This window comes from Lytechinus pictus, chromosome 6 (genome assembly GCF_037042905.1).
Source record: "Lytechinus pictus isolate F3 Inbred chromosome 6, Lp3.0, whole genome shotgun sequence".
In the NCBI taxonomy this organism is placed as follows: domain Eukaryota; kingdom Metazoa; phylum Echinodermata; class Echinoidea; order Temnopleuroida; family Toxopneustidae; genus Lytechinus; species Lytechinus pictus.
The window spans coordinates 20,755,243-20,769,283 of NC_087250.1; the positions used below are offsets into that span (position 1 = coordinate 20,755,243).

General features: G+C 39.3%; 1 protein-coding gene across 1 annotated transcript; it reads right to left on the bottom strand.

The window, feature by feature from the left end:
* Positions 1-9,357: 9,357 nt before the first annotated feature.
* LOC129279680 (uncharacterized protein K02A2.6-like) lies at positions 9,358-13,296 on the bottom strand. The gene has a single exon (XM_054915788.2). The coding sequence runs from the start codon at positions 13,294-13,296 to the stop codon at positions 9,358-9,360; it is 3,939 nt and encodes a 1,312-aa protein (XP_054771763.2).
* Between the last annotated feature and the right edge of the window lie 745 nt (positions 13,297-14,041).

The following is a 14,041-nucleotide window of genomic DNA, read 5'->3' on the forward strand; positions in this document are numbered from 1 at the left end:
TCTCTCTCTCTCATTTCAGTTCCTCCGCTGTTCGGAGATCGGCAGGTATCACTGCAAAAGTTGAGTCAATGAGTCTGCGGATGAAAAAATAATTTCGCGTCCGGGCGCCGACGTTATCGAGCAGTCGATTTAGGTCAAAAATTGAACTCCTTGGATCAAAGGCTGTGAGGCGGTCATCGGTCGGTTGCTGGCCGCTCAGAGATCGGTTGATGATTTCGCGGCGAAGTCAAGATCGGCCGGACAATTGCTTCAAAATAGGCCGGTGGTCGATGGGAGACCGCCGGTAATCGGTGGGCCGTCAGCTCTGGTGCCAATAGGAAAAGTTCCCCGATTTAATTTGGCTTGTTACGATCGTCTGCGTTTGCGGAGCGGGGATGGCCGCACCCTTTCTAGAAAACCGGGGGAGCTTTTCTCGAAAGGGTGGGTTGAGGGAGGGGAGTCAAATCAACGCACCTTTTCGGGAAAAACGGGGGAGCTTTTCACGAAAGGCTGTGTTTAATAGTTTTCTGAACCAGTCGCTTCTATGAAAATTATTCATCGAATAATAGCAACGATATAATATTAATAGACTATTGGTAAAGGTGCACAGATGTGGAGGGCTTTGGGGTGCTTCCCCCTAAAAAGAAGGAAAGAAAATAAAAGAAAAGAGAAAAGGTGAAATATGATATCATTTTCTAAATATTTTTATGTCAAAATCTGATACAAACTTTTTTTTCCAAAAATGAAAATGTAGATTTTTTCTTGCTCCCTCACAACTTTTAGTACATTTTGCCTGATACGACATATCTGACCCTTTCAAAATGTTTGGCTCATTACGCCACTGATAATTAGGAGAAACAGAAGAGAGCCTGCAGTTTTTGTGATTTTGAATAAAATTGCATATTAATGAAGTAATTATAGAGACCAACAATTCCACAAAGCCATATAAAACAATGGAATTATTAGGAGAAATAGCCTTTTCTGTTCTGAATAAATTGGCATTTGCATAGAATTGTGATGAAACATATATCAGTGGCGTAATAAGTCAAATATTTTGAAGGAGCTCATGGAGCTGGATATGGCGTATCGGGCAAAATAAATAAAAAAAGTTGTGAGCAAGTAAAAATTTGGACATTTTATTAAAAAAAAATTATGTATGGCATAATATTCGGAAACAAAATAGTTCACCCTTCTCTGACTCTTTTCCTTTCTTTTTTTTCTTCGTCGTGATTTTTTTTTTTGGGGGGGGGGGGGTGAGGGGGGGGGGGGGTAATCGCCCGAACTTTCCCCCCCGTCATCTGTACACCAACATGACCACTGAAGCAATTACTTTGAAACTGGCTTTCCTTTACAAACTGCTAGCTAGCATTAATATCGTAGTTACCATGTACTGCAGAACCCGGTCGACGCGTGCACCGCCGAGATTATTGAAAATAAATAAGCCTGAAATTATAATGCACAAAAATTGTGTTTTTTTCCTCCTTTCTTTCCCTGTTTAATGCAAATGTCCGTCGAAGTGTTCCAAAGATGATACACATGCACCCACACACACCCTCGCCTCATACGCGGCCTCCATATACCCTCGCACAAATTTACACAGACTACTCGGCACTGACTTTCGTGAAAAGCTCCCCCGGTTTTCTCGAAAAGGCGCGATCACCCCCGGTCCATCTCCGCTCCGCGAACGCAGACGATCGTAACAAGCCCCCCCCCCTCCGATTTGACCTTAATTAGGGTTTGAGTAGTGAGTAATCGACAGGGAACCACTCGGCTACCGATAAGTCTTTTTACAGCTCGCTGGGCGATATCTCTATGGCGATGCCTATTAATTAATTCCAGCGGCACCCAAGCTACTAATTAGTCGGTCGCTTCTCATAATACATGTCGCAATAATTTTACATCATTTGCTTTGGATATTTTTTTTATATCATTGTACTTTTATTGTTAATTGTACGTTTTTTTTACTTGCCATTTTAGCTTTAAGATTCCTTCACAAGTTATACATATTTTTGCCTATGCTACATTAAGCAATAAATTAACTGTCACAGGGCCCCATGGGCTACCAACATATTGTTAAATGTGCTTCCTTTTTTCTTCAAATTCTTATATAATTATTTTCTATTTGATATACAGTGCGTATCAAAAAGAAGTTTACACTTAGAAAAAATCCTGTAAAATTATACATTTGTAATATCTTGAAGATTTTTCTACATTCTAACATTAGTACAGATCCATTTAGGCAAATGACGATATAACTGTCGAAAAATATTTCCGCTTGAGTAAGCACCACTTACTTTTGAAAAGTTAGTGAAAAATGATTTTCGCAGAATTTTGAAATAGTTATGCGAATAAAAGTAGACCTTAATCATGAAGAACACGTGGAATTTAGCTAGTGAAATTGATTTGAAGACATCTTTTACCTTTCTTAACTTGTTTTCCTGCCCAAAACACTCCGAAGAGTGCATTGCGCCCTACCCCACTCCCCCACACACCGAGGCCATCGTGACGATATTTTGCTTTACACTGAGCTGTGATTTACATGAAATGGCTTAGGCTTGATTTTCATTTTATTAATCATTGTCAAGCTTGGGAAAAGTGTGGAGAAACAAGTATTAAATGAAAAATGAAATGTAAACCCACTTTAAGTGATAAAAACGTAGTGAAAAAATGCTGGAGATGTTTGATATAAACTTTTGTTCAGATTCAGTTATGTCCTCAGATCCAGCTGGCACAAAAAGGGTAAAGGTGGTGCTTATTAAGTATTGAAATAGCAATTTGGGTGGCAAAAGTGCTACAAAATGCTTGAATGTATCTGTTTTATTTCAATAGACTAAAAGTGCAAGGGAAATGCATGAGAAATGTTTCGCAGGGTGAATTTGATTTAGCCCTTTCCCCTTGACACAGCGTGAAAACGAGCATTTCTGCGCAAACACATTTATGCGAGCTTTACAAAAATGGACAGTGCTCACTCAAGTGTAAAATTCTGTCAAAACTGTTACTTTCATTGGATAGATGAGACCCATACCCACGATTATATGTGAAAAAATTACCCACATGTTGTATATTTTTTAATTCCCAGGGCTTTTTCAAAGTGTAAACTTTTTTTTGATACGCACTGTATAATTACTTTAATTACAAATAAATAAACGGTTTCATTCAATTAATTTATACAGATATATACCATTATAAGATTACATAGTCAAAAGTACACATGTATTAATTCCATTCCCAACTGGTCAAAGCGGAAATAAATTTACCGGATTGTGACCACTGGTCAAAGCGGAAAGAAATTTACCGGATTTTTTAAATCACTGCTTGAAGCGGAAAAAAATTTACCGGATTTTTTAAATCACTGCTTGAAGCGGAAAAAAAATTACCGGTTTGTGATCACTGGTCAACGCGGAAAGATATTTACCCGATTGTGACCACTGGTCAAAGCGGAAAGAAATTTACCGGATTTTGACCACTGGTCACTAAAGCGGAAAGAAATTTACCGGATTGTGACCACTGGTCAAAGTGGAAAGAAATTTACCGGTTTTGGATCACTGGTCAAAGCGGAAAGAAATTTACCGGATTTTGATCACTGGTCAAAGCGGAAAGAAATTTACCGGATTGTGACCACTGTTCAACGCGGAAAGAAATTTACCGGATTTTGATCACTGGTCAAAGCGGAAAGAAATTTACCGGTTTGTGATCACTGTTCAACGCGGAAAGAAATTTACCGGATTTTGACCACTGGTCAAAGCGGAAAGAAATTTACCGGATTTTGATCACTGGTCAAAGCGGAAAGAAATTTACCGGATTGTGACCACTGTTCAACGCGGAAAGAAATTTACCGGATTTTGATCACTGGTCAAAGCGGAAAGAAATTTACCGGATTTTGATCACTGGTCAAAGCGGAAATAAATTTACCGGATTTTGATCACTGGTCAAAGCGGAAAGAAATTTACCGGATTTTGATCACTGGTCAAAGCGAAAAGTAATTCATCTTCGTTGTAGTAATTCTTTACATCAGATGTAAAGAAGTACTACAACGAAGATCAGAATTTTGACATTAATTTCCATCGCAGTATCAAATTTCTCCTGTGCGTCGATCGACAAATGCAGAAAAAAGTCAATGCGCCAAGTTCACTGACAAGAGTAGAAATTGCATTTCGATTGTAAGACGCATCTTATAACTTTATTAGCCCCGCCCATTTACTGTACATGTTGTTTATTGAGAGTTTAGCCAATAGGCTGTCAAGGTCGATAAGCGAGCCAATCAGCGTCGTTTATGCCGTTGGTGTCCGTATTCGATTCCGGGTTCAAGACCTCGTAATGTGATGCTGGTGGTTGTGGGGCGGGGTGCGAAGTTATTTTTCCCCCACATGAGTAATCCATGAACATTCATGACTTCCGTCTTCGGAATAAGAGTACGCGTGCGCGTGGACCCTACACAATAGACCAGTTCGTAGTTACTTCTGGGACAATTTTGGTCAAATGACGTTTCATTTCTTTCATTATGATAGGCAGATTTCAAAGCAAGATATTACGTAAGCTTGCCTTACATAGCAGGATGAAGAAATTGAATAGACCAAGTGACGAGAATAGCACACCAATGAACACTTTATGAAGGTATTTGTTGCATTCCTACTTTGAATGCATATCATAGCATGTTGCACAATGTACTTGGCAAACTGTGAAATACCATTATAGGAACATTAATTTCCGCCAACTTTACAAAAGTGAGCATTCCTAAGACTCCTCACTCATCAGTAATAATCTATCAATATCTATACTGTTATATATATATATATTTTTTTTTTAAACAAACAAGTGCACACCTAGTTACCAATAATGCATATAGCATTTCCATTTATTTGAAAGCAGGATAAAAGAGCATTGTAGATTAAATGCCTTGCTCACGGGCATAGGTGCCGCGGCCGGGGATCGAACCCCGGACTTTCCATGTATAGCCAGGCGCCTTTGACCACTCGGCCACGGCACCTCCACAATATAATATAAGGGATCGTTTGGCCCAAGAACTTTGTGTGAAAAAAAATATCCCGATGTTGTAAGATTTGTGTAAATGTTTGTATTGATATGCTTTTTGTGATGCATGTAGACACTTCGGTTAAGTATCGTATATCACACGTGAACTTTTGGTTTCGGAAAGAAATTATTATGCAAATACATGATCATCGAAACATTTCTCTAATAATTGCTTTTAATTTTCATCAGGGATATTCAAAGATTCAATCATGTGAATTGATCGTGCTTTCGAATAATGAAATTTGTATTTCCTTGTTTGTCTGGCACTTTAATGGAGTATGATGTGAAGTAGGCCTATGACTATACTGCGCAGTTTGACCAATCACAAGAAATTACCATTCTAATCATGTGTAGGCGTCCACTGCGAGAGAAAATCAAAAGAAGGTTCAAAATTCAATCGTGTTCAGTGTCGCAATTGCCTTGCTGAAGGTCGTTAAATCAGAGCTGACCGCGTTTCCAAACTAGTCTGCTGTGAAAACCCTTCACTCGAATTAAGGGTCTGAATGTGCAGCCTACTCATTCCTTGTGTACTGGAGGCCCTTGAATGTGCTAGTCTTTGCGTGGAGACACACTTGCTGATCAAACTTTTAATCAGGGTCTGTGCCTGCAGACGATTTCCAAACGTACCTCTTTTTTGGCGTTTATTATTATTTTTTTCTCCCGAGTATCTGAAAGACGACGATTACTTTTATGACCGGGAATGGATGTGGTGACGAAACTGTCTTTTCTGGTAACGGAACAAATGAAGTTGGCCCGGAAGGGGGGGGGGGGGGAGGGCAGTCAAATATATTGCTGTACACACGCGTTACAAAAAAAAAACGCGTTTAAAGGGGTGTTTTTTAGTATTGGACGCGGTCCGCGCGTGGACCCGTTAAGGGTATAAAAAAACACCGATTTTCAAGAAAAAGGGTGGTTTTGAAAAACTGGTCAATGGTCAATCGCGGGGTCAAACGTATTTAGGGTATGTTTTTTCCCCAAAGCTTTTTTTTTAAGACTAGCCAAACGCGTTTAGGGTATGTTTTTTCCGCAAGCTTTTTCAACGAGGTCATATTTTGGCGACAACTTGTTTAGGGGCCAAAATGTGTAAAATAAACCCCGCGAAAAACTTGTTTAGGGGGATATTTTGCACACACAGAAAAACTCGTTTAGGGGGTGTTAAGAAATGTCTTGGTCACGCGTGTGTACATCAATATATTTGACTGCCCCCCGGGGGAAGTTGGACGATGATGGCATTGGACAAGATATGGTTGGGCCAAAGTGAATACACACACATATCACCATTGTGATTAGTAAGAGGTAGTACAAATGATTGAAATTAGAGAGAGAGCATAAGTCTTTAAAAAAAGGATAAAAATACATCCGAATACTGAAAAAAAAAACGCGAAAAATAACACACAGACAAAAAAAAACCGGACTAGATAACGAAGGAAATGAAGTAAAGTTGTAATTAAAAATGCCTTGATATAAAGATTGCCTGTTGTTCGGACCAGGGGCCATTCCATCAAGCTGTTCGTAAGTTAAGAGCGACTTTAAGAATGACTGGTGATCCTTTCTTACGCGCTGAACCATCGCCAATAAACATTTTGGTGCTTATCATTTACCACAAGAAAGAATCACCAGTCAGTCTTAAAGTCACTCTTTACTCACTTTACTCACTGAAACAACTACCAGAAACGAATCCTTACGATCATAACGAATAAATAATAATAATAATATAGAGCATTTATAAAGCGCCAAATCCACATTGATTATGTGCTCAAGGCGCTGACTTACACTTGGAATATTATTATTACCCCGGCTGTAGCTAAGCGGCCATATAGGCGCTAAAGCGTTCAAGGAATAAATCCTACTGGGTACCCATTCACCTCACCTGTGTCGAGTGCAGCACAATGTGGATAAATTTCTTGCCGAAGGAAATTACGCCACGGCTGGGATTCGAACCCACGACCCTCTGTTTCAAAGTCCGAAGACTAATCCACTGGGCCACAACGCTCCAACGAATGTGAATTATTGTAGGATGAAACAAACAATATATATATATATATTATATAAAGTATGATAAAGTATGGCTGTATGACCACATGTACAGTATTGTGATTGCTAATACATCTAGGGGCCTGCATCATAAAACTTGTTATACTAACAAATTTACAATAACTGTTAAAGGATATACTGAAATCTCTAAATCGGATCGGATGATATCAAATCTATTATATACAATGTGCATTTTTTTTTTACTATAACAAGTATTTATGAAAATGGGCTTAGGAGAGACGGACCCCTGAAACCAGTAAAAAATGAAGTTCGAACAGGACACGATCAGATCAACAGGAATGGTTCAAGGTTTTCAGTTTTAATGGAATCTTGTATGAATGTGTTTATATATCATGGTATCACTTTCGAAACCATTCTCGAGCCTTTCTAAAAAATATGCATTTCTTCCCCTTAAATCACTCAAGTAAATCACAATAAATCATATTAATGAAGATCTTGTACATGTATATAAAACAAAGATATATCTTTATTATCAACGAGATTGCAGATTTCAGATAACAAAGGAAATCAATTTACAGCTGTCCAATATACCAATGTCAAAAACATACAGGAAAATTGAATGTTTTGTCGTGTTGTTTTATCAACTGCGCCATCTACGGCAAGGGCCTGATGAAACTAGAATTCGTTGATGTTTATCCAATGATAAATGGCAAAACGTTCTTTAGCAGTGGAATAAGTTTATTACGATAGATATTAACGGTTACTGGGAAGTGAAAGATAAATGCCATGAATGAGGTCGGGTCGTGGCTTGAAATTCAAATGTTAACCATAAATCTACCACCAGTATTAGTTTGTAAAAAATGGTATTCTACAATATGTCTAAACGCCGCCTATTGAGATGCTTTAAACAGTCAAACACATGTAATATTTGTTTTGTCAACCTATGAATAGACCAGCCACTGATACAGGTGTCCCAACACGAGTTTAGAGTGAATTATGGGGCGTAGCAACTAGCAAAGAGCTTGCGATCATTATTTTGAAAGTGTATTTTCGGTCCCAAAATCATTTATTGGTCCCATGCTTTGCAATTATTGTAAATCTGTGTTTGATTGCCGATCCAGTTCTTGCAACAAGAAATGTAATCTGATTTGCTACATAAAAATGAGGTGAAATTGCAACAAGAAAACATTTGCCACTGATTCTGAATAGATTGTTGTTGTTGTTGTTGAATATAATGGCGCTCTTCAACCTCTCCAATATATACCCAGTCCATAGTGATGATTATATGATATATCAATATTGATTAGTCACCCATGCATCTATTATATTAAGTCCTAAAAAGTTATATATCTTCCCCGAATAGTAAATTAATACATATAAATATATAACAGACAAAGTAAATAACGCGCGTGCCAAAATGATCATAATTGTTCGTGGAAAAGATTCGTTCAACACCAAACGAACGGAGAGAGCAACAACGCACTGCAGTGTTGCTATAATAAAGAATAATTGAATTGCGCGCACAATTAGGTAGACATGTGTTCAATACCAGTCCATAACTACAGTAGAGGTCTAAATAAGACAAGAATTCACTCTGCAAATTCCAACACAAACGTTACTTTAATCGGCATCCATTTTACTACACGATTTTCTTGTGCACCCTATTTCGGGTCTCCTCGCACTAGTCTTCATTCAGACTGTATACACAACATCTCCCCTCTACTTGAAATAGGGTATCGTATCAATTTTCAAATGATCAAATAACACTAATGGCAAATAGAAGTATAAATATACCTTCTAGCATATACATGTGTTTTGAAAAAATAACCTTATACTGAAATCAGTTTGTAACATTATGTACATTGTATTTCAAAACATAACTCTGTATTGTTTGCATATGTATCCTGGTTGCATAATAAATATTTTGTATCTTGAAAACCGATGTGTACAGTGCAATTATTTCAAATATGAGTTTCTTCTCTTTACCTGGTAACTTTATTAAATATATTGTTTTTATATGCATATGCAAGTGTTTAACCTGTGTAAGTTGTATTAAGGAATTTCAAAACAACTGTTGCAAGTTTCTTTACCTGTATAAAACAGTACACCACATAATAATCACTTTCAACTTGCAATGAAAATAACACAAATTGTTGATTTTTCATTTGTTTTTTTTCACATGTATAACAATTTCCATGAAGTTCAATATCTTTCCTTCTTTTTTTTTTAAACCCTTGAAGCATAATTTGAACAAACATAAAATATACCTGTTCTTTAATCAATGAACCCTGAAAACAATTTACGCCCTTCTGTCATGAAAATAATTTCTTTTTCAGGCCTAATTACCAAGATTCAATGAGAAACATAATCATATGTCCAGACTGGTACTTTTTTGTCACGTTTAGGTCTTTCATTATGACTTCCAGTCTGTTCACTAGCTGTGTTTGATTTTCTCTGATCAACATGACCACTATCCCTGAACAATGTCAGTTTTGAGGCATTCCAAATACGTCCGTCTTCCAAGACAAATGTGTACAAACCCTTTTTGGCTACAATTTTCTGTGGTGCCTTAAACCATGAATTGTTCTTTTTCTTGACTCTTTTCACTCTAACCTTATCACCAATGCTAAACTTTGGAATGGAAGCACCCCTAGTTTTGTCAGCGTACTCGCGTGCTTTCTTTTGCTTTGCACCAACACGCCTTCGCATTTCAGTATCCTCCCCGGCACGCCTATTGCCATCATTAGCATCATGAATATGTAATGGCGTGACCATGGGTCGACCATGTAACAACTCTGCTGGAGTTGTACCAGTGGTCTGATGAGGGGTAGCGCGGTATGCCATAAGCAATTCAAGGACTGCTTCCTTCCATGGTTTACCTTGCATTGTTGCAATTTGAAGCGTTTGCTTCAACACCCTATTCCAACGTTCAACCTCACCATTTGAACGCGGGTAGTACAGTGATGCTTTGGAATGTGAAATACCTAGCTTCTTTAGGAAATCTTCAAATTCACTAGATACAAATTGAACACCATTGTCAGTAACAACTTCAGAAGGAATACCTTCCCTAGCGAACACTTGTGTAAGAAATGTAATGACTGAATGTGTAGTCACTTCAGAAACAAAAGCAACCTCTGGCCATTTGGAGTAATAATCTATGGCTACAATGGCATATTTGTATGAAGGTTGTGTAGTATTGAATGGACCTGTTATGTCAATACCTATTTTCTTCCAAGGTCCATCAGGAAGAGGAACACTCTGTAAGGGAGTATTACGAGTATTTGAAACCTTATCACTTGATTGACACAAACTACAATTATGAATAGCATCCTCTACCATCCTATCCATACATGACCACCAATAAATATCACGTAAGCGTTGCTTGGTACGCACTATTCCTTGGTGTGCGGAGTGCGCATTTGTAATCAAGATTGCTTGAAGTGATTTGGGAATGACAACTCTATTACCACGAAACACGCAATCATCAATGATTGTAAGCTCATCGCGAATCATGTAATATGCTTTCAGTGAACTATCTTTGCTCGATTCTTTTGACCAACCATGTAATATCTTCTCAATCACACGTTGTAGAATTGAATCAGAAGCCGTTGCACGTTGTAACTCGGCTTTTGATATTGTAACTTCCGCGAATATGCTCTGGATCACAACTTCATGATCATCATCTTCAAAGACTGAAGGCGTTGGTTGTGGTAATCGCGATAATGCATCAGCAGCATGATTCTGTAGACCTGGAATGTACTCGACGGTGTAGTTGAATCGTAGCAAACGCGTAGCCCATCGAGCGATCCTCATAGACTGACGTCCTGTCCCCTTCGTTGACAACAATGTAGTAAGAGATTGATGATCTGTGCGGAGAACAAAATGGCGGCCCCACACGTACTGGAACCACTTTTCACAAGCCCATACACATGCGAGAGCTTCTTTCTCGCCCACCGAATAGTTTTTCTCAGCTTTAGTGAGCGTACGGGAAGCGTAAGAGATAGGAACCTCCTTTCCATCCTTCATCTGCATAAGGACAGCTCCTAACCCGTATTCTGATGCGTCAGTTGAAATAACTACTGGTAGATCTGGATCGAAAAGATGCAACGTCGAACAATGTAGGATCTGATCTTTGACTGTAGCAAATGATTCGGCAGCAGCAGTAGACCACACGAACGAAACGTCCTTCTTGGTCAACTCTCGTAGTGGTGCAGTTACGCTGGAGAAATTCGGAATGAACTTTGCGTAATACGAAGCCAGTCCCAAGAATGATCGGAATGTTGCAGCATCCTCAGGAACCGGAGCATCTCGTATTGCAGCAACGTTATCTTCATTAGGTTGAACGCCTTTGGCAGAGATAACATGCCCTAGATAACTGATCTCCTTCAGGTTGAACTGGCACTTCTGTAAGTTCAGTGTAAGTCCTACACTCTGTAGCCGTTGTAGAACTGCCCGAAGATTTGTGTCATGGGTTGATAGAGTATCACCGTAGATGATGATGTCGTCAAGGTAGCACTGGACACCAGAAAGTCCAGCTAGAATAGACGACATAAGCTTCTGGAATGCTGAAGGAGCCGAAGAAAGTCCAAAGCAGACACGCTTGAACTGAAAGAGTCCTTCATGCGTAATGAAAGTTGTGAGATGACGCGAATCCTCATGAAGAAGAAGCTGATGGTATGCACTTTTGAGATCTAAAGTGCTGAATACAGTTGCTCCTCGCATCTCACTCAACAGTTCTTCTATGTGAGGCAGTGGATATTTATCCTCAACTATCGCTCTGTTCACATCTCGCAAATCGACACACAGGCGGATGTCCCCATTCTTCTTATTCACGACGACTAATGAGGAAATCCATTCACTTGATTCTACTGGTTCAATGATATCAGCTTTAACCAAACGCTGTAACTCTGTCGACACTTTGTCTCTAACTGCAAAAGGTAGGCGTCGCAGCTTGTGTTGTACTGGCGGCACGTCCTGTTTCGTCTTCACACGATGCACGTAACCCTTCGCAAGTCCAACATGGTCACTGAAGAGCTCGTTGAATTCACCACAAATCTCTGAGTTCACTGCATTAACCTCGTCTGGCATCTGTGGTAGCACATGTAACAACTTCATGAGATCACGTCCCATGAGACAGCTTCCTTTTGTAGCAATGAAGAATTCGCACATGACTGTAAGGTCACCATGAGAAATATTGGCCTTGAACATCCCAACCACTGGAATTTGTTCATCTGTGAGGTAAGTAGTGAGAATACAATTAGCTCGTGGTGGCAGAAGAGCTTTCCGAGTAAAATGTTTGTAAAAAATGTCAAGAGGAATGGTTGACACGCGAGACCCTGTATCAAATAACAAGTCAAGCTTCACTGATCCGTTCACCGTAACTGGAAACAAGATTGCATCCTTGGATGGGTGAATAGTCAAAACCTCAACGTTATGTAGTTGAGACTGTTCTGAAGAAATTTGATGAACAGCTTGCTGTCGGGACCTACACACTTTAGCAAAATGTCCCTTTTTCCCACATGAATTGCAAGTTGCTTCTCTAGCTTTACAAGAGACATCATTAGCTTTGTGCCTCTTATCACCGCAACGATAACAAGTTACAGTTTTCTGTTCAGGTGGACTGGCAGTTGACTGTTTCCACGCACCAGGCTGTTTCTGTCTACGCTTTGGCTTAAACTTCACTGCGTTCACACTATCTGCAGGTGTATTCAGTGCTCGAGTCTCTCGTGACGCAGATTCCATCTGACGTGCAATTGTCATAGCAGACTGAAGAGTAAGATACGGCTCGATCAGAAGCCTTTCCCGAATTCGCTCTGAGTTGGTCTTCTCCACCAGTTGATCCCGAATGAACTCATCTCGAAGATCACCAAACGCACAGGTAAGTGACAGAGACCGGAGTGCACAAACATATGTTTCCACAGGCTCGTCTGGCATCTGGCCTCTCTGTCGGAAACGGTAACGTTCAGCAACAACATTAACCGTTGGTAGAAAATGATTATCTAGTCTGTCTATGGCTTCTGCATATGAACAAGACTCACCAGCACCGGTTTCTGTAGATGACCCAGCAATAGCAGCAGAGGTCCCCGATGAGGTAGATGGTAATGTATGAAACACCCGCTGGCCCTCCGCTCCGAGACAGTGGAGTAGCAAGGCACGGCGACGGTCCTCGTTAAATTTGTTGGCAGCCGATGCAACGAGATACACGTCAAAGAGTCCTTTCCATTGTTTCCATGGCATAGCAGGAGTGCCTGGAGTAGGTAAAAAGTATGGCGGGGGTTGCAAATTCGCCATCCTCGTCGCCAATGTTCAATACCAGTCCATAACTACAGTAGAGGTCTAAATAAGACAAGAATTCACTCTGCAAATTCCAACACAAACGTTACTTTAATCGGCATCCATTTTACTACACGATTTTCTTGTGCACCCTATTTCGGGTCTCCTCGCACTAGTCTTCATTCAGACTGTATACACAACAACATGCCAACAAAACCAAGAACCAACACAACACATTCACAAAATAATAGCGAAATAGAGATAAAATAACAGATTATGACAATTCTAGATTCAAAGAACAGAAATACAAAAATATACAAACACTGGAATAATAATGTACCACATCTTAGAAATAAACCCATCACTTAATTGTTGTCTTAAATCAGTTCAATCCTCAGTAAACAGGATACAATTCTTTCATTAAATAAACCAGTCTGTAACACGGATTTAGCCAAGCTCAATTTGTGACCTACGAAATCTTCTCAGATAACTATAAAAAAAAGAAGATTGTAGAGTTATTTTTTTCGAATTCCTCATTTTCAACATTTTTTCTTAAAAGCTTTTGCTTTAAATATCTATCATGTTAAAACATATATGATATATTTAGATCAGATTTTGTATTTTTCCAAAATATTACGTAGTTATGATAACAGTTTTATGACCTTGCATATCACTTATGATATAAGAGAGATACATGAGGTTGATACATTGTTCATCTAAATTTCGCTGCTCCACATTAATGCGCATACACAATCCAGCGCCA

Coding starts and splice junctions, on each gene's coding strand:
- LOC129279680 (XM_054915788.2), bottom strand. CDS start 13,296: ATGGCGAATTTGCAACCCCCGCCATACTTTTTACCTACTCCAGGCACT.